This window comes from Mus caroli, chromosome 9 (assembly GCF_900094665.2).
Source record: "Mus caroli chromosome 9, CAROLI_EIJ_v1.1, whole genome shotgun sequence".
NCBI lineage: Eukaryota > Metazoa > Chordata > Mammalia > Rodentia > Muridae > Mus > Mus caroli.
The window spans coordinates 72,604,156-72,632,057 of record NC_034578.1 but is presented as its reverse complement, the minus strand read 5'-3'; the positions used below and the strand labels follow the sequence as shown (position 1 = coordinate 72,632,057).

General features: G+C 44.9%; 1 protein-coding gene across 5 annotated transcripts in view; it reads left to right on the top strand.

Annotated features, from left to right (window-relative positions):
- Tmod2 (tropomodulin 2) overlaps nt 1–27,902 on the top strand; it is a 39,878-nt gene that overhangs the window by 5,242 nt on the left and 6,734 nt on the right. For 3 of the 5 annotated variants that reach the window (XM_021172055.2, XM_029481688.1, XM_029481686.1), the window contains exons 2-7: nt 8,991–9,183; nt 11,325–11,481; nt 13,818–13,940; nt 18,415–18,501; nt 20,189–20,319; nt 24,419–24,526. In XM_021172055.2, coding sequence (XP_021027714.1) covers nt 9,058–9,183; nt 11,325–11,481; nt 13,818–13,940; nt 18,415–18,501; nt 20,189–20,319; nt 24,419–24,526 — 732 coding nt within the window. In that variant the 5' untranslated portion in view covers nt 8,991–9,057. Of the gene's footprint in view, nt 1–7,264; nt 7,617–8,745; nt 8,873–8,990; nt 9,184–11,324; nt 11,482–13,817; nt 13,941–18,414; nt 18,502–20,188; nt 20,320–24,418; nt 24,527–27,902 lie in introns of those variants that run through there. The other 2 variants (XM_021172054.2, XM_029481687.1) reach the window with 2 other exon arrangements.

Here is a 27,902-nt window from a genome sequence, read left to right as displayed (position 1 = left end):
AGAGAGAGAGAGAGAGAGAGAGAGAGAGAGAGAGAGAGAGAGAGAGAGAGGTTTACTTGGATATGTGTTGGTAGTGGCATATGTTAGTGTTCTGTGACTCTCTCAGCTGTTGTGCTTCCAAACACTTAGAATATTGTTACTGTTACAAGTTGGTTTATTCTTCATGGTCAGAGCTTTTTATGGGTTAGTGACCACTGAGTTATTGGATCTGGAAGTAGGGAGGGAAATTCTGTAGAACGTGGTACACAATGTCTTCCAAGCTATGTGAAAAGTATATTAATATGTGTATTTCACACACACACATATATATGTGTGCGTATAGATATATATATAGATATATTTATTTGAAAAACTGGCATTGAGTAGAACCCACTTTGGGAAATTCTACCTTCAATATACTTTTGAGTGGATGGCCAGAATATTCTTGTTAGTAAGAATAGATCATAATATTGTCATCTGTGTTTCTCATTACTTAGGTTAGAATTCAGACTTCAGTTTCTAGTTTTCGTGAATCATTTGACCCCAATATTCTTTCCTAACCTTAATTTCCTCTGTTTCTTCCTATAAACTCTTCTGATTATCTTTTATCATCAATAAGTTTTACTTTAAATACACCAAAAAGTCAATTATATTGCTGAATGTGGTGGTGCACGCCTTTAATCCCAGGACCCAGGAAGCAGAGGCAGGTGGGTCTCTTGTGAGTTCCAGGCCAGCCTGGTCTAAGTAATGAATCTTAGGCCAGCCAAGACTCCATAGTGAAACCTTGTCCTTAAAAAGCAATAAACAACAACAAAACCATTGGGTTATATCTACAACTTTGAAGGCTTTGTGGCTGTGTAAAGGGAGAGGCATTTCTGGCTCGTCAATGGAGCTGAAACTGTGTCTTCTCCCTCTACAGCCAGTTTGAGTTCCTTGAACTAGGCCCTGTATTTCAGCACGTCTCTGAGAATTATAATTGATTATTTTTTTTGCTCTTATATTTTCAACCTTCCTGTTCAAGTATCAATATTACCCTATCACTTGGGTATGGTGGCACATCCCAACACTCAGGAAACTGATACAGGAGGATCACGATATCAAGGTCTACCTGGGCTGAATAGCAAGTTCCAGGCCAGCCTCTGCATAGTAGGATCTGCTTTAACTCTGCCCTTCACCCTGCTAGAAAGAAAGAGAGGAGGTTGGAGGGAAGGAAAGGAAAGGAAGAAAGGTTTTCCTAGTGATTATTTCTTTCATGTATATTACCTGGTTCCCTGAAGGACAGCTAGGTTGGTGAAAAGGTTGCTGCTAGGACTGTGAGCGACAGGAGTTCCTGAGCACAATGTAAGACCAACTCTGCCAAGCCTGAACATGAAAATATCTCCAAGTTGGCACCCCAGCTCTGAGGAAGAACCAAAATGCCCTTCATCAGATCACTTGGAGGATTCTGGAGTCTCATGAGCATGGCTATCATGTAGCCAGTGTGGGTGGGTATGGACCGTACTTTTGTTTATAGAAGCCATCCTGATTGGCAGTACCATTGCACATCAGTCTCCACATGGCTTGCCTATCATCCTGAGTCAAGTGGTACATAAGACCCATGGGTCCTAACATTGCATAAATCAAAACTTAGCTGATCGGTGCCAAAGAAAAAGAGATAGGTAGATCAAAGACCACAAGAACAGGCAGAATCCAGGAAAACAGATGAATCAAAGGACAGAAACGGGAAACCCATGGTGTTAGTAAGTTAGAAGTTTTTAAATTCCCAACAACTGGATGAGGGACCTTCTAAAACCTACATAAAACTGGAGCTGGTGAGACAAGAGGATCAGGCCCTCAAGGACAGCAAGGGACATGTGATACCCTGTCTTGATGACGATAAAAACAATGATAAAGCTGGAAAAATAGCTCAGCAATTAAGAGCACTTTTTGCTCTTGCAGAGGACCTGGGTTTGATTCCCAGCACCCACATGGCAGCTAACAACTGTCTGTAACTCCAGTTCCAGAGGATCCAACACCTTCTGGTGTCCTCAGACTATCTATCTATCTACCTAACTATATATATATATATATACCTGCAGGCAGATATACTTATATACACAAATAAATTAATATTTAAAATAATGATAACAGTAATAACAACGTCAGGCAGTTAAAAACCAGAAAGGCCGAAATACAAGGTAAAGAAGTAGATACAGATCTGGAAACGGGAACTCAGCAAGGCATGGTGGTCTACATTATATAGTCACCAGTACTAACAAAGAAAAAGCTAACCTGGTCTTCAAGGAGTTCCAGCCCTCCAGGACTCCATGGCAAAACCTTGACTCAGTAGAAGGAAAGAACGGCATAATAGCAAAAAGAATGGGAACACCTCAGAGTAGAACTCAACCAAGAGGGAGATGCTGCAGCAGGACGTAGGACCCATGGAGAGAATTAGAAATCAAGCGGTAGCCTAGGAAAGGAGGCATAAGGCTTCTAAGTGAAAGAGCTTCTGCCCCAGCTGGAAAGTCTTGGCTATCTCCTGTTCAGGTGGAAATCTACATCAGTTTGGGCGACTACCAACCATGGAGGCTTGCTACATGTGGCAGTGCTAATTTGAGACCCTGGTATGATGCTTCTTCTCCAATATTTAGTCTTAATAAGGAAAACAAGGGAAAAGATACTTCCAAAAAAAAACTGCTCTCAAACCAAAGAGAGAATCATCAGTGAGAACTTGCACATACTAGGCACTGTACGTCACAATACCGTAATGCCCCAAGTATCACCTGCATCCCATGAGACAAAGTCATGTGATGATGTCTCAGCGGTAGATCTCGTGCACGAAAGGGGTTCTATGGATTACATCACCTGATTCAATTTAGCTATTTTAAGACTCAAATATTGTGCTTGATATATGTTAGCACAATACAAATTGCCTGAGGATGCATTTCTCCAAATACTGCCCTGAGGTAAAGGGATGTGTGGCTGCAGAGGGCCGGTCATCAGTTCCATGTGCATCTTCATCTTGAGGCCCTGGGCTAGTTACCTCCAAGGTCATGCACTTGGCTGTGACTACAAGACCTTCTGTGCTTTCTAAAGTAGAAAGGAACCTTCTTTTGTGGGTCCGTTGTTATGAGAGAGAGAGAACTATTTTCAAGCTGGAAACCTCTTGACAGTTTTTGTGCTATAAAATTAGGAAACAAGAATAAATAAGGGCTGAAGAGATAGATGGCTCAGCAGGTAAGAGCACTGACTGCTCTTCCAAAGGTCCTGAGTTCAAATTTCAGCAACCACATGGTGGCTCACAACACTGTACAGCTACAGTCTACTCATATACATAAAATAAATAAATAAATCTTTTTTTAAAAAATAAAAATAAATCTTTTTTTGCAGGGCAATGGTGGCACATGCCTTTAATCCCAGCACTTGGGAGGCAGGGGCAGGCAAATTTCTGAGTTCAAGACCAGCCTGGTCTATAGACTGAGTTCCAGGACAGCAAGGGCTATATAGAAAAACCCTGACTCGAAAAACCAAAACATGAATGAATGAGTGATTGAATGAATGAATAAAATTTTTTTAAAAACAATAAATAGTTTCGGCTAGAAGCACTTTGTGACTCTGCCAGGATCAGGTTCTCCCTGCCCTTTCAGCCTGCTCAGTCCCTTTGCTTTGCTATAATTTTTTTTTTAATAGAAAATTTCCCTTGAAGTTTCTGTGTCTTTCATCCTCTGACAGTTATTTCTCAGAGAAAGACAGTCTTGTATAATCCAGGTTGTCCCCCAACTCACTCTGTACCTGAGTCTAGCCCCAAACTTCCAGTCTTTTGCCTCCACCTCTGAGTGCTCGGGTATCAAGCCTGCGCATTCATGCCTAGCTCCATTTGGCAGTTTATAACAACCACCACAAAAGATTTCACCGACCTGTCTTCAAATAGCTAGGTGTCAGAACCCAGGCTATAATCGTCACATCTTTATATTTGTCTAGCATCTAGAGATTAATTAAAGTATGTGTCACCCGTGCCTTTAAGACCAGCACTCTGGAGACAGAGGCAGGAGGATCTCTATGAGTTTGGGGCCAGCCTGGTCTACAGAGTGAGTTCCAAAGGCCAGCCTAGGCTATATAGCGAGATCCTGTCTCACCCCAACCCAGAAAAAAAAAGAGAGATGAATTAAGTATGCAGGAATAGTGTGTGTCTTTTTGGAGGACTTTGATAAACTCATGATATTCTGATTATTAGTTTTAGAAAGTGTGGCTTGACTCTTGTGCAAATCTATTCATGATTTTTTTTCAAGTCTTGTGAAATAATGAAGGTATATTAAACAACTGAAGATATATCATCATTTACTGATTCAGAAATTCAGTGGCTTGGGTTTGGGTCTCTCTGTGTAGAGAACATAAAAGGCTGGGCCCTTCGTATTGTTGCTGATTTTCCTCTTTCATAGCATAGTTGTATTAACAAAACAATGGAAAAAGAAGCAAAGAAGAGCGTGCTCATAACTTTCCTTCCCAGGGCTCATGTTTCTGGGTAACAGGAAGAGGCACTTCCTGCAGCTCGCTGTAACTCCCAGTTTCCAGTTTGCTAATGGACTCTGTGTTTGCCCACCTGGACTCCTGGAAGCCTGGGGGGGGGGGCACGTGCTCCATCCCAGGGTGTGATTTAGGATCCTGTTGCATGTTGAATGTTTGCTATGGGATAGACACCGGCTGGAGGAGAGGCTGCGGGAGGACTTTGCAAACTTTCCACTGTCTCATCACTCCGGGGAGGGGAAACAGATGTGAGCCCAGCAGGGACTTCGTGGCTACAGCAGGCCAGCCAAGCACTGGGAAATCAGAGATTTGACGTTAGGAGCGAATATTCTTCTCTACAGCATACCTGTGTTTAAGAGTTTAGTTTGGTTTTGAGATGGGACTTTTACTGTATTAGACCAGGCTGGCCTCAAACTTCTATCAGTCCTCCTGCCTCTGTCCCAAAAATGATTAAAAATAATAATGATGATGATGATAAAATAATAATAATAATAATAATAATAATAATAATAATAATGTAGCCAGGTTTGGTTGTGTGTACCTGTAGTTAACAACCCAGACTGAGGAAGAATTGCTGTAAGTTTGAAGCCAGTTCTAGAAGAATTGCTATAAGTTTGAGGCTACACAATGAATTCCAGGCTAACTTAGGCTATAATGCAAAGAGCTTGGTTCAAACAAAACCAAACCAACTATTCACTAGTAATTCAAGGTTCTCTTTGAACCTTCAGATCAGTTCTGTGCTCTAAACAGATAGAATTCTCCTTTCCCCTTTGGCTCTGAGCCCCCCTGGCACCTTGCTATAGTCTATGAAGTTTGCGTTGATGGACACTGTTGGTGGTTTAATTGTGACTGTCATTGCTTGGTCTTCTTTCCCTTGTGGATTACAGTTAGCACCCAGTACAATCTGTTTGGTCCGCTACTGAGTCCCAGCAGCGTTTGGAGAAGGTGGGCCTTCCGTAGACGTTTGTTGAATGAATATGCAAGCCTGAACTTTAGAAATCTGGAATCACTGAGAATAACAGTGTGGCCCCTGCATCTTGGGAGGTTGTGGTATCTGGAGAGATAACACTATAGTAACAATCATGAAAGGTAGCGAGTGATGGATGTTAAATGGGCAGCTTGAACAAAGCAGATCTGGGGAGAGAAGCGAGTCCTGTGTGCTTAGATGATCCCAGCAGGCTCCATGGAGGGGTAGGGTGAGGGGAAAGATCTCTGGACCCATGTCCACCTCACTAGTATGAGCTCATTTCCTTCATTTGACATCAATATTTATTGGATGTCTACTGTGGGTCAAGGTCTGTACTGGGAGCCAAGATCTTATATAGATTGTTATATCATCTCCACCCTCCCAGAAATTAGCAAATAACTGTGCTGAAGCCAAGTTGTAGTCAAGGGGGCCCAGCAAGTAACCCAGATTTTGACTCAGGGTCTGATCTGATGGAAGAAATAAAGCTCACATTGACACTGGAAGATGAGTCTGGCAGAGTCAGCCAGGGGTGGGATGTGAGGAGGGGTTCTGAGCAGAGGGAACATGCATTTCTGTTCCAGGGATTGGAAATGGTCCAGGAGGCTGGATCCAGGAGGACATTAGGGAAGCCGTGCAGGAGGAGGTAGAACTGCAGAGGCCAGAGTGACTTCATCCTCAGGGCAACAGGAAGCCACTAGGAGATTTCAAAAAAGATCCCTTTGAGCACTGTGTGTAGAATGATCAGAAGGTGAAGGGCTGGGTCTGGGCATGGATGGAGATGGAGATGCAGCTCCTGATCATTCTGTAAGGATGGGATTTCCAAGTGATGCCTGGAAGCGAGAGGAAGGGGAAATGGCCAGGATGACACCCTGGCTTCGGAAACAACTTCTTGAGATTCTAGAGGAGGAAAGGGCACGTGAAGGCTTTTCTGGTGTATTTTCAGGGTCTGAGGTAGCCAAGGGAAGATTTTGGTCAGATAACTCAGATCTGGTCCTTAGGGACAAAACCTAGAATACAGATAGAGACTTTAAAGTTAGCAGAATGTAGATAATAATTAAAACTTCAAGGCAAGTAAACACCCTGGGTGACCTTGAAGACAAAACTACCGAGGCCAGAGTGAGAATTTGAACTTCATCCTTGGGGCAGTGAGAGGCCACTCAAAAGTATGTAACTCCTAAGGTGAGACCCTGAAGGATACCAGTATTTAAGGCAGAGGGAGAGAAACTTGAAGAAAGACAGAGAAGAGTGATGACAGAGAGCCCAGAGCTGCCTGTGTGGTTGGGCTCAGTGGCCCACAGCCTCCCTCCCTCAATCCTGTGGTCCTGCAGAGCTTGGGATCTTAGCCAGGCCTCAGAGGCAGTGCACAAAGAGAAGTGGACATTCCAAGCCAGGGTGCCACATCTGCCAACTTCCCGACAAGAAACAGAGGGTGGGCTCAGACCGAATAACTTGAGGAGATTTCAATAAAGAGGCTATTTACAAAGATTTAGGGAGCTTTAGAGAATCAACAAGGCAGAAATCTGGCAAGAGTCATCACAGAGACCCTTTACCACCCCGAGGCCTGAAGCCAGCAAGAGGGTGGCCTTGGGAGACATGGTCTTCTGAAACAACCTCTCCCCACCCCCACTGTGTCCTCCTCTTTGCCGCTGGTGCCTCCTGTTGGTCAAACAGAAGGCAGAAAGGGCAGTCTGAATCGCATAGTACTCCTGAGGCGCAGCGCAGAGTGGCCAGCAGAAATGAAGGACAAACCAAGGATTCTAGAACAGTTACCCTGGAGATGAGAACATTTGGGAGGGAGTATATTAGTTCATGCTGTCATGACAAAGAACAAATTCAGTTGCTTAAAACAGTATGAATGTGTCATCCCTTCAGAAGTTAAAGAGAAGTTTGTTGGTGTCCGAGAGACCTTATGCCTCTCTAAAGGCTGTAGGGGGACAGTCCTAACTTATTTCAACTTCCAGAGTCCTCACGTTCCTCTTCTCCTGGCCCTTCCTGCATCTTCGGAGCTCCAGATCATGATGTTCTGACCTTCTGTTCCAGCCATGACCACTTGGCTTTCTCTTCTATCACCTGAATACTTTGGAGTAAATTGGGACCACCCAGACAATACTCAGAATACTTCCCTGTGAGAGGTCGTTAATTTAGAGCTAGAGAGATAGCTCAGTTGGTAAGATCCAGGTCCCCTAGGCATAGTACATAGCTTTCACCAATATCCCATTTCTCCCAGTCAACCAATCCTCCTCCCCCTAGCCACCCCAACCCATTCCACCAACTCATGGTGTACTTTCCTACCCCGTGTTTCTATGTATGCCCTGCTCTATCTAGGTGACTCTTGCACAAGTATGTCCTCCTTAGGACCTCTTCCTTCAAAGCTCGATGACAGTCTCTTTTTCGGATGACTCTCAAACCTTCCCCTTCCCTTATCCAACAATTTTCAGCCAACTTCAGACATTATTGTAACACTTACGGCACGGCATTGTTGCGGTCTGTGTGTCTGTCTCACTACACTCTGACCTTCCTAGAGGGAACTTTGCTAGAATTGTACTTGGTAATAGCAGGTATATGACAAACCCTTACTGCCCTGGAAGAGCTGACTGAACATAGAACTCTGAGTTGTCTTGCTAAGGAAGATCTGTAGAATTTTCTGCCAGGGGCTGAGAAAAACTTGCATTGGCTATGAAAGTTCAAGAAGGAGGCATTTCAGAGGAGTGGAAGACTGGAAGAGAATGTCTTAGCAGTATAAAGAAAGAGCAATTAGGAAGAATAATTGCAGAGATGATAGCAACCTAAATAAAAAGGATGTGAATCTGGGAGGGAGACAGGGTGGGGCACTAGAAGGCATTGGAGGGAGGTGGTAGTGGATAGGTGTGATGAAGGTCATTATTTAAAGGTAGGAACTTTCAAGTGAATTTTAAAAAAACTATTAAAATACTCTCAACGACATCATTAAAAATGGAAGATAAGAAAAGAAGACAAGAGAGAGTAACTGTGTGACCAGAGCTTTAGAATGTCTCTTGGTTTCATTGTGTGGACTTAAGGGACAATGTGTTCTCACCCAGAGCCTCTAAACTCTTTCCTGAATGAGTCCCATTCTGTGTTCTCCACAGCGCTCTCTACCCTGAAAGGGCACAAGTGTGCTGCTTACAACTGCCATACAATTGGTCATTGTTCTTCACTGTTCTCAGTGGAAAGCTAGGAGGGGAAAGCTACTTCCATTGTAGTAGAATGGAAAAGCACTCACTACCCTGGGAACCAGAAGCCAGTAGCAAAGTCTCTGGTCACCATCGTCTCAGTCTCGGTCTGTAAAACCCAGTGATGGCATCTTGCAGTCTTCCTTACAGGGCTGCTCTACTCAGGGAAATGGTTGGGATAATGTGCTCTGTGTGAAAATCCTGCAAGCTATGGTCGGCTCTGGAAATTAGGGTAATGCTGCCTTTCGGGTCAATTGTCTGTGCAGTAGATTCCATTGCGAGCCTGGCACAGTCTGTTACTAATTTTTTTCAGTGTACAGTAAGGAGATGACGGTGTTTCTCTTTGTCAGTGGTAGTGTGAAGTCTCAGGAAGCTGGCCCGCTCGAAGGTGTGTGAGAAAGGTGTATCCTGGAAACCATGGCGCTCCCCTTTCAAAAAGGGCTGGAGAAATACAAGAACATCGACGAAGACGAGCTTCTTGGCAAACTCTCAGAAGAGGAACTGAAACAGTTGGAAAATGTTCTAGATGACCTAGATCCCGAGGTTTGTGGCGTAGGACTGGAGTGGGGTGCTTAATGAGCGCACAGGAGAAAGGGGGCGGGCGGCTCTCTCCTTCGGTGGTTGCTGACCTCCCCACAGCCCCACTGCACAGTTCTGCGTTCTTCTCCATTGCTGCTGAGCCATTTTTACAAGTTCACAGTGAGCCCAAGGGCCACTGCAGTGAGAAAAGTCAAGTGTGTTTCTCAAAAACTGGTTCACTGTAGATGCGCAAAAGTGCTTTCCACTGGGAAGGAACAGTCTGATTTAGCCTGCGGCTTGGGGGAGCAAAGAGAACAAATCTTACTAAGTATTTTCCAAGTGTCAGATCCCTTGCTGGGCCCGAGAGTCCTTGGGGAAATGGCATTAACTCGGTTTTATAAATAGAAGGCACACTAGCCAGAGTGACCCACACAAAATCCCACACTGGTAAATGTCTGAGGTGCTGTTGCAAACACTTGTGAAGTGTAGAGTTTCTTTTGGTTTTATTTTTTGAGACAGGGTCTCGTGTACTCCAGGCTGGCCTGGAACTCATCGTGTAGCTGAGGATGACCCACACTTCTGATCTTCTGGCCTCCTCCTCCCAGGTGCTGGGATTACAGACGTTTCAGCATGTTAGGGATTTAACCCAGGGGCTTCTGTGTGTGAGGCAAGCACTCTGCCAACTAAGCCATAGCCTCAGACTGTTGTTTGGGTTTATTGACACAGGGTCTTTTAGCCTTGATGGGCTGCAAGCTCACTACATAGGTGAGGATGACCTTGAATCCCTCTGGTCTTTACCTCCCAAGTGTCGGAATAGCAGGCATGAGACACCACACTGGTTAGACTTTTTTTTTTTTTTTTTTTAAAGGCAGATCTCACTATATAGTCTTGTTTGGCCTGAAACTCACTATGTAGCCTACGGTAGTCTCAAACTCATAGACATCCACCTGCCTCTGCCTCCCAATTTCTGGGATTAAATATATGTAACACTATAACCAGCCCATTCTTTTTAAGATGGAGTCACACTGTGTAGCTAAGGCTGGCCTGGAACTTATTATGTAGCCCAAGTTGGCCTCTTAGGTGTTGACTACAAGCATGCAACACCATGCCTGGTTTTATAGCATTTTTTTCTCTTTCTGGTTTATTTTTGTTTTGTTGTTGTTTGGGGTTTTTTTGTTTTGTTTTGTTTTTTTTGAGACAGGGTCTCACATAGGAGAGACTGGCTTCAAGCTCATTATGTATGCAAGGAGAACCTTGAAATTTCAATCATTTTACCTTCACCTGTAAAGTACAGAGATTGTATGTACTACCACAACTGGTATAATTTTATTCAAATATACAAAGAATTTGAAATTCTATGACAATGTATAGATGATCATCATCATAATATCAATTTCTAATATTTTTGTCAGTTCTTGAAAAGCTGAGTAGCTCTAAAGCATTTCATTTGCAAATATCTTCTTCAGCCCTAATAACGTTATCTTAAACTTAAAGTTGGAGGCATCCAAAATAGTGATTTAACTCTAGAGATGTAAGCAAATAAAATTATTTATATGGCATTTTGCTGTACCAGATACTTTGGATATTTAGTTTATTTTTTAACTTAAGTACAAATTATATATAATATATATATATATATGGAATGTTGGGGCTTAATCAGAGCAGATGAGCATAACGCCATCACTTGGGTGGGGGAAGAAGATTATGAGTTTGGGTCGAACCTGGGCAAAATAGGGAGTTCTAAGGCAGCATGGGCTGCAAAGGGAGACCTTGACTTAAAAATCTAAAATACAACCAGGCATAGTGTTGCATTTAATCCCAATACTTGGGAGGTAGAGAAAGGCATATTTTTGAGAGATCAAGGCAAGCCTGGTCTACATAGTGAGTTCCAGAACATACAGACAGGGCTACATGGTGAAACTTGATCCAGAAAGAGAGAGAGAAGGCAGCTGCAGAAAGTCCAAAGCTGATACTTTTGTCGCTGTTGCCCCTAGAGCTGATTGGGTTCCCTTCCTTAGCAAAGGAGGTTAGAACATGCATGTCCCCAGAGCTGTCAGCGGGTGTAGGTGCCCCCTGCTCTCCCACTTTCAGTCAGTACAATCGAGTAAAGAAACAACACACTCGGTCTAGTCAACATCTTCCCTTCATCATATCTGTCTTGTCAGAGTGCAATGCTACCTGCTGGATTCCGACAGAAAGACCAGACCCAGAAAGCAGCCACTGGCCCGTTTGACCGGGAACACCTGCTCACGTATCTGGAGAAAGAGGCTTTGGAACAGAAGGACAGGGAGGACTTTGTACCCTTCACAGGAGAAAAGAAAGGTAAGGCCCACAGACTCAATGTCCTGGGACAGAATGCCCTTCACACATTGTGGGGCATCCGTCCAAGGAGCTGATCCGGGAACAGGAAGTAAACCTATGAACTACACACGGTACTTTACAACACCGTTGTGTCCAACACCCAGAGTGAACGCTAAGGTCAATTACAGCTCATGGTGGTAACGATGGGTCTTCATGGGTTCATGGGATATTAGCGGGGAGGGTTGGGGAGGGCATGGTACATGAGAATTTTCTGCTCAACTTGATATGAACCTGAAGCTAGTCTCAAAATTGAAGTTCATTCGTTTAAAAGAGAAAAACCTTTTGGTACATCAACTAGAGGAGTCTAGGCAAGGCCTCCTATTCTGTCCCGAGTGGTTAGAGCCCCATCCCCCAGCTCTAGAGCTATTATGGAAAGTGTGCCATTCATTCATCTTACGTTCACCGAGAACCTCCCCTGCAGAACTCTATGGCAGACCCTGGACCTCAAGAGGATGGCTTGTCATCCAGTAGAAGGAACACAGGGGTGTGACTGGGAAGGCTGTGAGGAGCAGGTCCATGCCAGGACCCTATGCTGTCCCCTCCTCTCTTTTTTTTCCCTCTCCTCCTCCTCATCCCTTCCTCCCCCATCCCTCTCCTGCCCCCATCACTGTGTCGCCTAAATAGGCTCCTAATTCACGTCATCCCAGACCCCCCCCCCAATGCTGACACTTCAGGCGTGCTGCCTGCATAATTTCCTAAACCCTTGCTGCAGCCTCAGCATGGGTGTAGCTTCCACAGCCTCCTGCCTGCATCTCTCCTTTCCTTGCTAAGCCCCAGCCTGTGTCTTTGTTCATTTTCCCAGACTTGTCCAACTCTGCTCTCTGACCTATACTCCCCCACACACACACACTTTTTTTTTTTTTAAATCAAGAGACTCTCAGCTAAATGCTGGGCCTTGGATTTCCCTGACCCCTCTCTGTCATCACCTTTCCTACCATAGAGTGCCCTATCTGAATGACCCCTGGGCCTTGCTTTCATAGCCCTGTGACTGTGTTCATCGTTTCGCTGGTTTACTTTGGTGGTTGTGTGATATCTGTATCAGCCTAAGAAACTGGGTGGAGCTGAATGACAGGATGGAGGTGCTCCTTCCTCTGAGCTCCAGTGAGGTGGTCTTTGGGCCTCTACTCAGTGGTGAGGGAAAGGGGGCGCTTGGCAGGTGTTATCCTTGCCATTCCTTCTGTGCTGTGCACGTGACGTGACGGGTCACTCGCCACTGAGAAGGAAATTAAGAAAGCAGAGCTGATCAGTGATGAGTCAGGTTAACAGCCTCAGGTTACTGTGGAATACAAGCTGTTTCTATGGCAACACAAGCTGTTTCTATGGTAACACAGTAGCTGTAGGACTTAACCAAATTGTGACAAGCATGAGGTATAATGTAAAAAATCTTCAATAAAATTCCCAAAATGGTATGTATTCAATAATGACAGAATAATAAAGGAGGAGATTTTGTCATTTCTTCCTGAGTTGAGGAGTGTCTAAGGCAAACTAAACCCAGTTGACCTACGGGAAGCTTGTGGTGAAGGCAGGAACTAGCTGAGTGTAAAAGGTGCACACAGTCACCTTAGAAGATGGCCAGTGGGTCCCTCCCTGCCGTGACCAAGTACCTGACTGAAGCAATTCAAGGAGGGATGGGTCTGTCTGGAGTCACAGTTCAAGAGAACAGTCCTATGTGCCATGCCTTCAGGACAGCAGAAGCCTACAGCAGAGGTTCACTCTGCATCCGCAGGCAGGAATCAGATGGACCCTGGTACTCGGTGCACTCTCCTTTTCATTCAGTCCTAGACCCCAGCCCACAGATTGGAGCTGCCCACAGATTAGAGCTGCCCACAGATTGGAGCTGCCCACAGTTTGGAGCTGCCCACAGTTTGGAGCTGCCCACAGTTTGGAGCTGCCCACAGTTTGGAGCTGCCCACAGATTGGAGCTGCCCACAGTTTGGAGCTGCCCACAGATTGGAGCTGCCCACAGTTTGGAGCTGTCCACAGATGTTAGAGTCTTTCCAATTAACTCAGTCTAGAAACTCCCTCATGCCTGGAGATTTGTCTTTTCTAGATCCTGCCAAGTTGATGATATTAACTATCACCATTAGGAAGATGCTCAACTACTAAAGTGAGCTCAGGGGAGTTCTGTGTGGTAAAGGCAGGATTCCTTCCTTTTCGTACTAGTTTAGCCCCATCAAATAACAGGAAACAGCTCAATGACGTGTGTCTTAATGCCAGCGTTGCATCTTCTGTTTAGTCTGCCCGCCTTACACGTAAGGCAGTAGCTCAGTCGTCTTTCGTTTTCTTCTGATTTCAAGGGAGAGTCTTTATCCCCAAGGAAAAGCCTGTAGAAACTCGTAAAGAAGAGAAAGTGACCCTGGACCCAGAACTGGAGGAAGCCTTGGCCAGCGCCTCAGATACTGAACTCTACGACCTTGCAGGTCAGTTCTCAGGGCTGGCCCATGACCCCTATGAGATCCCCAGGCATGTACTCTCTGACCTGGTGCAAACCTATGAGCTGCTGGTAGCTATTGAGTACTGCGTGCCCAGGGTAACAGCAGCCCTATCGTACCTATCAGACTGGAGCCTATGGTTGAGCAAGCCATGTTTTAGCCCATTCTCCTGTTCAGATGATTCCCATCCTACAAGACTCCTGTGCAAAACTGAAGAGAGCTGATGGGAAATGTTATTGAGAACTTAAAAGGAGTAAATTGCAAGCTAGGTGTGGTAACTCATTCCTGAAATGGTAGGACTAGCACTCTAAAGGCTGAGGCAGGAGGATTATTGTGAGTTGGAGCCCAGCCGGGGCTACAGAATTGAGACTTTGTCTCAAAAAAGAAAACAGAATTCGAAATTAAAAAATGAATGAAGTGATATCCCCATATGCTTTCCGAGAGCTTCCACGTTAAAACACACTTCTGGGTGTCACACATTTATGGTCACATTTCTTTTTGTTTGTTAGTTGGTTTTTGTTTTTTGAGGCCAGCTTTCTCTGGGTAGCCCTGGCTGTCCTAGAACTCACTCTGTAGACCATGCTAGCCTTAAACGCTGCCACATGAGAGCTGGGGTTAAAGGCGTGCACCACCACTGCCTGGCTTCCAAGGTCACATTTCCTTGGAGTGCTTGGTCTCCCTTACAGTTGCCATTACAAGCTGATTTGAGCCAGGAGGTCAGCTTGCCTTCGAGTTTCCTTAACAAACTGAAACATGACAGTGACAACAGGACTGGATTAGTTGCTTTTCTGCTGCTGTGACAAAACACCATGACAGAGGTGACTTAGAAACGAAAGTGTTTCATTGAACCTATGGTTTCAGGGGGTTAGAGTCCATGGTGGTGAAGCAAAGACATGGCAATGGGAACCGCTGAGTACTTGCATCTTGATCCAAAAGCAGGAGGCAGAGAGAACACACACTGGGAATGAGTCTTTTAAAACTACAAAGCCTACCCCAGTGACACACCTCCTCTGACAAGGCCACACCACCTAGTCCTTCCCAAACAGTTCCACCAGCTCAGGACCAAGTATTCAAACGTACGAATCAGTGATGACCATTATCATCCAAACTACAATGTAGTTATAAAAGTTCAAATAATCCAAAAGAAGTGAAAGGCAAGCTTTTCCCCTAAATTAAGTCCTTTCTCATTAGGAAAAAAAAAGTCTGTGATGTGGATGGGTGAGCAGTATAGACAGCTTTAGAGTAGCTTTCTACATGGCAAGACCCTGACTTAAAAACCTAGAACAAGAGTTGGCGTGGTAGTTGGTGGTCTTAATCCCCCAAGGAGGGAGGAAGCTCGGGCGTCCTGGCTGACTTCAGGATGTATGTGAAGTAAGTTCAGAGGACGGCTTTATGGAGCTGGCTCCCTCCTTCACCCTTTAGACGGGTTCTGAGGATCGAACTCAGACCATCCATCTTGCATTGTGGAGTGGCAAGTGCCTTTTCTGGCTGAGCCCCAAGCCCCGCCTGCCTCCACCCCACCCCCCAGCACTGGGATCACAGATGTTCACCTCCACACCCAACGTGCATCTGTTTCTTGCTTAAGTCCTGGGATTCTAACCCAGGCCCTTGAGCTTCCTAGGGAAGTAGTTTATCAATATTTAGCTGCTTCCCAGCCCCAGAACTCTGATTCTTATTCCCCTGGAAGATGTACATAGCATCTATCTCCTTGTGGGAATACCTGCCCTGCTTTATTCAGATATGTCTGCCATTTCCATACATCTTCATCCGTCTCTGATGATATCTGTCAGAGGTCTCTGTAGCATCTGACTCAGCTCATGAGGACGGCGTTTCACAGTAACTGGGCATCATGGCCCTGTGGTTACTATGGAGAGATCCCTCCATGGTTACTGCTTTTCCCATGGGTTGTCTCACAGGTTTTACTGGAATTGCCCAAAGGAGGAATGCAGGGTGGGACTTTGATTCCCAGAAAACACCTGAGAAAGGAGAATGAAGAAAAAGCAATTATTCTGGAGATACTTGACCCTGGGATCCATGTAATAAATCCAGGGAGATAAAACAAATAGAACTGCCTTTGTTCTCCTTACTCGGCTGAACAGACACTCCCTAAGGACTCAGTGGAAAGCCTTCAGTGGGGATGAAAACCAAGCAGCTTCCTCTCTAGGGTGGATCTTTCTAGATGACTAGGAATAACCTGTAAGCAGAAAGGCTCACAGCAACTGAGGGAGCCCTGAGGAGCATTGTCTGTGCTGGTATGGAAGGTAGTGAGCAGAAAGACAAGCAATTCAAAGGTGCCACAGTCGCCCTTCTTTTTCTCCTTTCTTCCCATCGTGCGGTAGTGCCAGGCACATTCAGAGCAAGGCTTCCTCCCCCTTAGTGAATGCTCTGAGGAAACACGCTCACAGAAAGCCCTGCCTATGCTTCACTGGAGCCACTAATCAAGTTCACAGTCGGTTGGGATTAACGAGGAGGCAGAGTCCGTGGGCATTCAATGGCTTCACAAATCATACAGTTAGGATGTGGAGGTCAGGGTTCAAACTCAATGTGCTCCACATTTCCCCTCCTTCACTCCATGATTATTGTTGTTATTCTGTTTCCAGTGCAAGGAGTTGAACCCACGGCTTTAGGCATGCTAGACAGGCACTCTACCACTTTGCTATAGCCCCAGAGCCTCACTGTGGTAGTACACTGACGAGGTTGGCCTTGAACTCTCGAACTGTCAGTATAGCCCCAAACTGGCCTCTTGGAATCTTTTTGCTTCTCAAGTACAAGTCACACACCTACCTCTAACTCCTGTTCCTTTTTTCTCCATGTAGCCGTGTAGCCATGCAGCCTTGGCTGACCTGGAACTCACTCTGTAGACCAGGCTGGCCTCGAACTCAAAGATTCACCTGCCTCTGCCTCCTAAATGCTGGAATTAAAGGTGTGAACCACCACTGCCTGGACTAACTCCTGTTCTTACAGGCTTAACCACTGACCCGTCTTTGCTGGTTGCCTCCCTTCTAAAATGTAGCTTACAGTAGATCCAATCAGGCTCTTAGGGGCCTGTGCCTCTCACCTGTAATTTTATGATCAGGGAAATCTGTTTCAACCTACGCAGGACCACCCATAGTGTTGCTTCCGGCATGTGTGCCTCTTGGTGCTGGTCCCATGTAACATCGGGCACTAAGACCTTGATATACTCAGCCGGCCTTTTGTGCCTGATAGCCCTTCTCTTCTTTCCCAAAGGGAAAGAAAGGACAACTCCTTTTTCTACTGAAAAAGGATCACAATCTTTCTTACCTCTGAGGAGGAAAAAACAACACAATAATCTATCACATTAGATCTTTAAAATTTGTAGACTCCATAAGACTTTCTGGTACAGTGTTAATCTTAACACTCAGGAGGCAGAAGGAAGCAGGAGGATTACTGTAGGTCTAAGGCCAGCCTGGTCTACATGATGAGAGCTCCAGGCTAGACAGAGTTACATAGTGAGACTTTAAACAAAACAAAATCCTTAGATTGAATTCCACCTTTTTAAAATTTTACAAATAAGAAAAGTAAGCAGAGGTGGGTATGGTGGCGCCTACTCATAGTCACAGCATTTGGGAGCAGAGGCAGGAGGATCACACTGAGTTTGAGGTCAGCCTAGCCTACGAGTGAGTTCCAGACTATCCAGTAATAAGGCGAGACCCTGAAACAGAATAACAGCAACAAAACAAACCAAGAGCTGAATGTTGAGTCTACTTAACTAGGGCACTGTTCTAGCTTCATTTCTTTTGCTATGATAAGACACCATGAACAATAGCAATTCAGGGGAGGGAAGGGTTTATTCAGCTTACGCTGCCACATCACAGCCACAGCCAACAGCAGAGAGAGAGAAACACACAGATGCTGCTGCTTCTGTGCAGCTGGTTTCCTTCACACTTGCGCACTTCAGGGCCCAGTGCATGAAGTGGTGCCGCTCAAAATGGGCTGCATCTTTCTGCATCGATACTAATCAACACACACACATCACAGACACATGCCTGCCACACAGACATAACACACACACACACACACTCACACAGTGTAATCTAGAGAATTCCTCATTAAGACTCTTTCCAGGTGAGCCTAGCTTAGTTAAGACTAACCAGCACAAGGACCTAGCAGTGTTTCAGTGGTTAGAAGATATGGCTGCACAGTTGTTTCTTAGCTCCTAATGATGCTGCCCATTCAACCACACAGAGGCCTGTAAAGCTACCGACAGTCTTGGGAGGATTTTTAGCATAAGTTATTGAATGCTGTGCATATATACCACACACTTCGGCTGGAAAGGGGACCTGGACAGACTTATTTATTTATTTATTTATTTATTTATTTATTTATTTATTTTTAGCTTCTTTTTTTTTAAGAATTGTTCTTCTATTTGCAAACTCACAGTGTAGCCATCCTAATTCTTCAAAACTTCCTGCTGGTTATTGTTACCTGTGGTGTCTTTCAGCTGTCCTCGGAGTCCACAATTTGCTCAACAATCCGAAGTTTGATGAAGAGACAACCAACGGTGAAGGTCGAAAGGGGCCTGTGAGGAGTAAGTTGATGAGGGGTCTGGGAGCATGGGAAGTGCCAAGGCCGGGCTGGTGCATGTTCAGCCAGGCACAGTGCCTAGCATCAGCTTCTCCTAGTGTGGTTGCTCAGAACACGCAGAACCACAGAACACACATTTGTGGCAGGTCTTCTAGTGGGAAAAAAAAAAGTATTCCTGATAAGTTTGTGCAGTCAGCTCAAATGCAAATAAAGTTTTCTGTTCCAAAGGATATTTTATCAATGAGGGAAGCTTGGCTCCATTCCCTTTTGTACCCCAGTGTCTTTTTGTCTTGATTATGGACGCTGGTCATTGGACTCTACATACCTACTTCCCCCAGAAAGCCGGGCATGGACAGGCTGCAGCCTCCTGTCTTCTTCATCAAGCAATCGCTAAATACCTCCTGGATGTCAGGAATATTCTGGGCATATGTAGAAAGATCTTTTCCAAAAGAACTTATTCAGAGTAACCAGTTGGTCTTTGTTTGCACTGTGAGATCTAAGTGGACACAGATCCTGGCTTCTGGATAAACCATTTATTATTCTCTCTCATGGAGACTTCAGAGATACTACTCCATCTCGGTAGCTTCCTATTTACGTGGTTAGTTGTTAAGAAGAGAGCTTGCTACTTAGCTTAGGATGGCCCCAAACTCCTGTCTCCCAGAATCCTCCTCTCTCAGCTTCTTGAGTGCTGAGATTTTAAGTGTATTGCTGATGTGTAAGGGCTCTCTGTACATTAGAATATTAATCCTTTGTATGTTGCATGCACTCCATATATTTTCTGGTAAATTAGTGTGTGTAGTTTTATTGTTGCTATTTGGGTTTTGTTTGTTTTGAGACAGGCCTGAAATCCATTGTGTAGCCCAGGTTGGCCTCAAACTCATGATCCTCCTGACTCGGTCTTCTAGATCCTGGTAGTGCAGGCATATACTGCTATATCTAGCTTAAGTTATGTATTTCTTTACTTGTTTATTTATGTATATTATGGAAGTGGGGTTTTTTTTTCACATGTATATATGTTTACCACGTGCATATCCGATATCCAAAGAAACCAGAAGAGAGTTTCAGATCCCTGGAACTGGACTGATTAATGTTTGTAAGATACCACGAGGGTCTCTACAAAATATAGCAAGTGTTCTTAACTGCTGAGCTATGTTCCAGCCCCCTAGTAATTGTTTCTAAGGTGCCTTTCATTCTTCTTTTCCATTCCTTGGTCTTTCCATACCTTTATCAAAGCTAGAGATGCAAAATGGAAATTGGAGGAGGGCCACGATCAGGAAGCCAGAGCGATATTAATATTTGGGAGCTGGGGATAGAAGCATAGATCAGTACTAGAACAAATGCTTTGAGCGGGTCCTGAGTTTAAGTGTTAGCATCACATAACATTTTAAAAAAGGATTTAGGAAATGAAGAGGCTCATCGTGGTGGCCATCTTTGCAGCTCAGAGCCTATGGTCTGGTGCTGATAGTGTGGGAAAGTCCAACCGGTACAACTGTAACTGCCAGTGGATGAGAAGCCTCATAGTGGCTGAAAAGCATCTGCCTTCCAGACTGATTCAGAGCGGCACCACTGTGGTTCATATTGGAACCAGTGTTGGACTCTACATGAAAGAATGGTGCTTTCCAGGGAAGCCAGCTCTAGTTTGATAGAGGACCTCTTGCACTTTCTTTTATAAACTAAAACTTGTGTTTTAGATGTCGTGAAAGGTGAAAAGGCCAAGCCAGTATTTGAGGAGCCACCGAACCCCACAAATGTGGAAGCAAGCCTGCAGCAGATGAAGGCCAACGACCCCAGCCTGCAGGAGGTCAACCTCAACAACATTAAGGTTTGTCCCTTCCAGAGCTGGACATCACTGACTGCCTGCTTTTACAGTGGCTTGTGGTCCTTTCAAGTCACTGATTTCAGACAGACTAATCCAGTCAAAAGAAATGGGTGTATAAGAAGCGTGATTTCTAGAAGTTTTTGAAATGATTCATAGAACTCAGGCCAAACAAATCAACTTTCCTTCTCTGTGTGTGTGTGTGTGTGTGTGTGTGTGTGTGTGTGTGTGTGTGTGTGTGTTATAGCACTCTACCTCCTAGCTGTATCCCCAGCCCCCTCACACAGTTTCAAGTGTCAGAATGTCAGAGTAACTTAGAGGGTAGTTGGCACAGGCTCTCAAGTGAAAAGCTGCCAATCAAGGCTAAGGTATCCAAAGATGGCAGCCCCGTGCATCTGTGAGCAAGAGACCTCACTTTCCCACCACATGGGTCACTCTTCGGGGCTGTTTGAGTGTTCTCACACAACCACATCTGGCTTTCCCCAAAGATAGTGACCCCGGAGTGAAAACAGTCAAGAAGCCAAAGGCTCAGTGGTTAGAAGTAATTGCTTTTCTTGCAAAGTACCCAAGTTCAGTTCCCTGCACCCATATCAAGTGCCTCACAACCAGATCCAGATCCAGGGGACCCAACACTTCTGGCCTCTCAGGGCACCCATACTACATGTGTGCCCCTCAACAACACACACAGTTATTTTCCACGACCTGGTGTCTGAAGTCAAGACTGTCATTCCCACTTTGTTCTTTTTAATGATAAGTCTTGCTGTTGCCACTCTAGTTAGCAGTCGGAGCCTAAAATAAGGTAGACTGAAGTCTCACACAGTAGGCAACTTTATTCGGAGCATCCGACAGTTTATACTCTGAGGGTTAAGAAGAGTCACCTGAGTGACGTATAGAGTCACAAGGACAAGAAGCATGTGGCAAAGACACATTTGTTTCTATAGAAGCCTACACATAAATAACAATAGCCAGTCATAATGAATGATGTGAAGTAGACTCACCCCTAGCCAGTACACCTGGGAGAGGCACGGAAACACATTGAAAGAACAACCCATGCTATGAAGGACCAGAGATTGCAAGACTCTTGTCTTGTTTACTTGGAGCTTTCTCCCAGGGTCTCACAAACCTCACACAGCTTTGCTCATGGACCAACCTTCTGACATGGAGCTGTTGAAGGAAGAGAAGCAGACAAGAGGAGCGTGAACACATATGGATTGCCTGGGGCCTCCTTTATTCATTCTCTTTAGTTGGCTGGTTGATGACTTGGTTGGCTAGTTTGAGACAAGGTTTCACTGTGTTGCCAAGACTGGCTTTTAAACTCTTCAGACTCAATATGTCAACAGGGCTGATTTCAAATTCTCCATCCTCCAGCCTCTACCTCCTACAGATTAGGTATAGGTTTGTTTGGTTGGCTCCTATTGACCACATCCCTAGCATTTCATATTATCTCTAGTGAGTTGTTCTTTCTTTTTATTTATTCTCCTCTCAAACAGTACATCCTGACTGCAGGCTCCCTTCCCTTTGCTCCTCCCAGATCTACTGCTTTTCTATTTCCCTTCAGAAAAGAGCGCTCCTCCAGGGTTATCAACTGAACCCGACATAACAAGATGCACACCAAGACTAGGCACAACACTCATGTCAAGGCTGGATGAGGCAACCCAGGAGGAGGGAAAGGGTCCAGCAAGCAGGCAAAAAGAGCCAGAGAGACCCCCCCTCAACTGTTAGGAATCTCACAAAAATCTCAAGCTAAACAACCACAGCATATATGCAGAGGGCCTGACGCAGATTCTCATGCAGCCCTGCTTAGTTGATTCTGTAGGCCGTGTTCTCCTGGTGCCATGGACCCCTCTGGCTCCTACAGTCTTTCCTCTCTTTCCTTGGGGTCTCCCAAGCTCTGCCTAATGTTTGGCTGTGGGTCCCTGTATCTGCATCTGCCCCCATCAGCTGCCAGAGAAAGCCTCTTGTCTCTCTGATAAAGGTTGAGCTGTGATCTGTGAGTACAACAGAATATCATTAGAAATCATTTCACTGGCTTTTTATTTTTCTTGCCAGTCATGTTTGGTTCTACCCTAGATCTGGGCCATCCAGCTTCCAGTTCGTGGCTATCCAGGCAGTTTTGAGCACAGGCTCCCTCACCTGGTGTGGGCCTCAAGTTAAACCAGCCATTAGTTGGCCACTCCCACAAGCTCTGAGCCACCATTGCCCCAGCACATCTTTCAGGCAGGACAGGTTGTAACAGGTCGAAGGTTTGTGGCTGAATTGGTGTCCCAATCTCACCACTGCAAGCCTTGCCTAGTTACAGATGGCTGGTTCAGGCTCGGTATCCTCCATTACTGTGAGTCCTTGCTAGGGTCACTATCTTAGTTAGGGTTTTACTGCTGTGAACCATGACCAAGGCAACTCTTAGAAAAACACATTTAGTTGGGGCTGGCTTACAGGTTCAGAGGTTCAGTCCATTATCATCAAGGGGGGAACATGGCAGCATCCAGGCAGGCATGGTGCAGGAGGAGCTGAGAATTCTACATCTTCATCTGAAGTCTGCTAACAGAATACTGGCTTCCAGGCAGCTAAGATGAGGGTCTTAAAGCCCATTCCCAGTGGCACACCTACTCCAGCAAGGCCACACCTACTCCAACAAGGCCACACCGTCTAATAGTGCCACTCCCTGAGCCAAGCATATACAAGCCATCACCGTCACCCTCATAGGTTCTAGGAAGTTTCCACTGTAACAGTTTCCACTGTTAACAATTTCCACATTACCCCCAGTTCCAGTTATCTCTCCCCTTACTCTTTCTCTCCATCCCTCACCCCGACCTGAACCCTCCTGTTTTTAACTATGTATATAGGTGTCGTATGTGAGTACATGCGCATGAGTGAAGTTGCCTGGGGAGGTCAAGGACCATAGTGGATCCTGGAGCTGGAATTACAGGCAGTTGTGAGCTACCCAGCTTGGATGCTGGTAACTGAACTCAGGTCCTCTGCAAGAGTCACAAAGTACTGTTCACTGAGGAGCCATCTCTCCAGCCCCGATTATATGATTTTTATTGAGTGTGCATTCTGTGTTACATCATTGGCTGCTGGAAATTCATGATCTCACTTGCTCATCAGTGAGAATTGAGGAGATTCAGTTGCTGTGGTCAATCAGCTTAGCCATCGTGCAGCCAGGCTCATGCCCAGTGCTGTCCTTGGCTGCTTGCTGCTTACCTCTACAGTGACAGGTGATTTGTGTATGTGATTTGTAAGAAAGAGTCCGCATATATACCCAAGCCTGGAAGACACTCATAAGATACAATTAACAAATCTAAACATAAAAAGAAAGGAATACAAACACGTGTATTAGCTCATACCTTGAGTCCAAAGGACCCGCTCCCAGCATGGCACTTCCATGCGGCCGTGTGCAAGAGACCTCGCTTTGTAGAGGTGGAAGCAGGGGATCACTGTGAGTTCAAGGGAGCTTTGGCAACCTGGTGAAATTGAGGCCAGATTGAAGCCGGCCTGGGTTCCAGGAGACCCAGTTAAGATCCATCCAGTGTTCGCTGAGGATGTTATAGTAAGAGACAAACACTGACCACATGTTGGCAGCATAGGTGGTTAGCCCCGAGTGGTGATGGAATTGTAGGAAAGGAAAAATGTGAAGCTGCCTAGGAGAACTCATAAACCAAAGAGGAAATAATTCAGGCGGCTCTTCAGAGGTGGAGAAGAAGGCAACAGGTATTTTCGGGCCAAGGAGAAAAGCATATCCGAAGGGTATGTGTGTGAGAGACGATGATTGTTAGCCTGCCCTAGGATATAGGACAGAGGGGGGAAAAGGAAAATCTTTTGAGTTACATTCCCTTATTGGGCACTAGGAGGCGCTGTTCTCTCAGAATAGCTTAGTTATCACACATGGACTAAAATAATTTTTTTTTTTTTAAAGAAGATGTGTAATCAGCCATCTAAATACAGGTGATAGTCGAAAGTTGCAGGGGGCTTGCTGATGGTGGAGCTCAGTAGCAGAGCGCGTGCTTAGGACATTGAGACCTTGGGTCCAATCAAAACTGAAAACAACTGAGGGTGAGTGGGAGCGCAGTGTGAATGGTTTCTAACTAACCCTGTTTTCTGTGCTTAGAACATTCCAATTCCAACCCTGAAGGAATTTGCAAAGTCTCTGGAGACCAACACCCATGTGAAGAAGTTCAGCCTGGCTGCAACCCGCAGCAATGACCCTGTGGCCCTTGTAAGTGAGACTTGAAACACGATATGACATCATTTAATTCCCTGGCAACTCTTTATTTTTAGTTTTTTCCTTATTGTTTAAGATTAGCTTTCTGTTGTTTTGAGATAGGGGTCTTGCTGTATAGCCTGCATTTTGAACTCACCATGGATCTTGGACTAATCTTGAATTCCCAGTAATCCTCTTGCCTCAGCTTGCCTAGTGCTGAAATTTCAGGCATGAAATCACCATTCCTCGGTCATTTATTTTATCAATTGAAAGTCTTAGATCTGGTCAACTTAATCTAACAAATTTACGGTCCTGAGGCACAGGCTAAGAACCTACACTGCAGACGCATTGGTTTAAGTGGATTCTTGTCAGCGCTGTACTTTCCAAACAAGACAGGCGTCTTGGCATTTAACTAAATAAATATTTAGAGTTTCTTCTGTGTTGAGAAAAACCATTCTGCAACTTTCCCTCCTACAGTAACTTTCTGTAACGGTCATTAGATATTATGATGCCTCCCCCAAGCTTACTTGAACTTGGCACATATAAAAACGTCAGAGTGTGTTTTATCTTAATCTATATGTGCATTAATAAGCCGAGCATACTTTAAACAACCAAAAATAGTGAAGCATTCCATTTGACATTCAGTTAATTCGAGTATGGAAAGAAAAATAATAACCAAACCGTTGTCCTTTTATGCATTGGGGGTAATCTATCCAAACCAGGAAGCTACTTAGCCTAAGTAAATACTGTCACCACCGTAGCCATCACCGCTTCCTCTTGTCTGCTTCGCTTATTTATATTATATTTATTATAAGCCACTCTTCTAGGGACTCGGTGACTACAGTTCTGAGCGCCAAGCTTTGAATGCTTACCTCACCCAGTCATCCCTTAGTGCTCCAAACATGTGCTGTTGTTAGTTCCCGCAATAACATAGGAGGTTAGATTATCCCAGGCGTGGCAAGTAATGACAGAGCCAAGAATCACCACCAGGTCTTTCTGGTTCCATTACACTTAATTTACACACACAGCCCCCCTGTTGTTGATAGGGTCTCCTGGGAATCAACCTGAGAGTTTACAACACCAGCCACTGGCTCTCAAACTAGAAAAACAAAGGTCCTGACACAGTGTTTCGATTTAAAGTAACAGTCTTGGGCTGGAGAGATAGTTTGGCGGTTAAGAGTGCTTGCAGCTTTTCCAGAGGACCTGAGATGATTCAAAGGACCCACTTCAGACAACTCGCAATTGCTTATAACTCCGGCTCCAGGGAATCTGATGCTCTCTTCCGGCATCCTTGGTACCTCGTCCTTGTATGAGGTCACATACATGAAGCACAGATATACTTTCAGGCAAAACACCCATATGCATAAAATAAAAATAAAGTCTAAAAAATAAAAGTGTATGTAGATATGTCTTGGGCGTGTAGATATAACTTAGAACTGTAATGAGGTATTCTACATTCTTTTATTCATATTCCATCTTTGAAACCTGTGGGGTGTTTTATATTTATAGATCATCAGTTCAAAGTACCTGGTTTTCTTCCTTTTTTTTTTTTTTAAGAATTACTTATTTATTTTATGTATGTGAGTACGCTGTCTCTGTCTTCAGACACCCCAGAAGAGGGCATCGGATTCCATTACAGATGGTTGTGAGCCACCATGTGGTTTCTGGGAATTGAACTCAGGACCTCTAGAAGAGCAGTCAGTGCTCTTAACTACTCTCCAACCCACTAGCTGGAGCCATCTCTCCAACCCACTAGCTGGTTTACTAAGGCTTAGTAGCTACATTTCTTGTGGCTACCATGTATGTTGGGTTCTGTTTATTAGATTTAAAAGAATTGTTTTAATTTTTAATTTAAGTGTGTGTGTGTGTGTGTGTGTGTGTGTGTGTGTGTGAGTTCAGCATCCTTGAAGCCCAGAAGAGGGTATGTGGACTCCTGGAGCTGGAGTTAAAGGTGGTTGTGAGCTACCTGAGGTGGGTGCTGGGAGTTGAACTTGGCTCTTCTCCAGTAACAGCATGTGCTCTGAACTGCTGAGCCATCTTTCTAGCCCCAGGAGATTACAGTTTTGAGTACAGAAAGCAAATCTTGAGACATGTATTTCTACTCTAATCATTTCTATAGCATGGAGGGAACCACCTCTGTGTTTTTCTGACACTACTATCCCAGCACATGGAATAGATGCTCAGATATTTGCTGAACCGAAGTGAACTTGGGTGTAATAACTCCAAGTTGTGTTTGGCTGCATGGGCTCCATTTCGTTCCGTTTGAGAAAAAGTGTTTTCTCTTCTGAAGTTTAAGATAAAGCGGCACGATCTTGCCTGACTGCCAGGAGGTTGTGCAAGTTTTTATAAGGAACTAATTGCTCTGAAGTTTCTTTATTCTGGGACGGAAAGTTAAGGCCAAAGCTTGGTGTGTCCAATAAGGAAAGGCTTGCTGTACTCCCATCCCATGCTCTGATTAACATGGGTGCATTTAATTTTAAGATCAAGTGTTAAACAGAGCATGGTGGCCTATGTCTCTAATCCCATCACTTGGGAAACAGAGGCAGGGGAATATCTGAGTTCAAGGCCAGCCTAGTCTACAGATAGTTCCAGCATAGCCAGGGCTACACAGAGAATCTTTGTCTCAAAACTAACAGACAGCAATGAAGAACAACTATTGAATAAATGTACCTTGAATTGCATCGTGTGCCATTCCATCAGCCTATGTCCCTGTGCTTTCGGTTCTAACACCTGTCAACACACAGGATTTTCATTCTGCCCCAGTGATTCTCAGCTCGGGAGCACTTTTCCTCCCAGGGCTCCCTGGCAGTGGCTGGAGATGTTTGGAGTTATGATGAGGAGGTGTGTTACTGGTATTTGTAAGGTCTCAGAATCCTGAGAGGCTGCTCACAGGACACCCACGGCAAAGAAGTCACCAGGCCCAGATCTTAGCCATGAAGAGGTTGAGAAACCTGCCTAGTCTCCTGTGGAATTCCTTCTCTTCCTTCTTCCTGTCTTAACTGCCATGAAGATAAATTAAGATAGTTTAGGGCTACTCCCTAGAAGCAATCAGTATTAGCAATTTGTTTTTCATTCTCCCACTTATTGTCTTTATGACTTTAATTAAAGTGGCTGCCAATCTCAACTATTCATGTACTTGAGGAGCAAAAGGCCAGGTCTCAGCGCCTTAAAGAGCCTGTTCATGTTCATCTGGGCAGGGCCAAAATATACTGTGTGTGTGTGTGTGTGTAAATGTTATCTATATATGTGTGTGCATGTAGGTGTATGTTTCTAAGTGAGTGTATGCATAATAAGTGTGGGGTGCTCGTAGAGGCCAGAAGAGGGTGTTAGATCCCGTGGAGCTAGACTTGTCTGTAAGCCTCTTTTTTTTTTTTGTTTTTTTTTTTTTTTT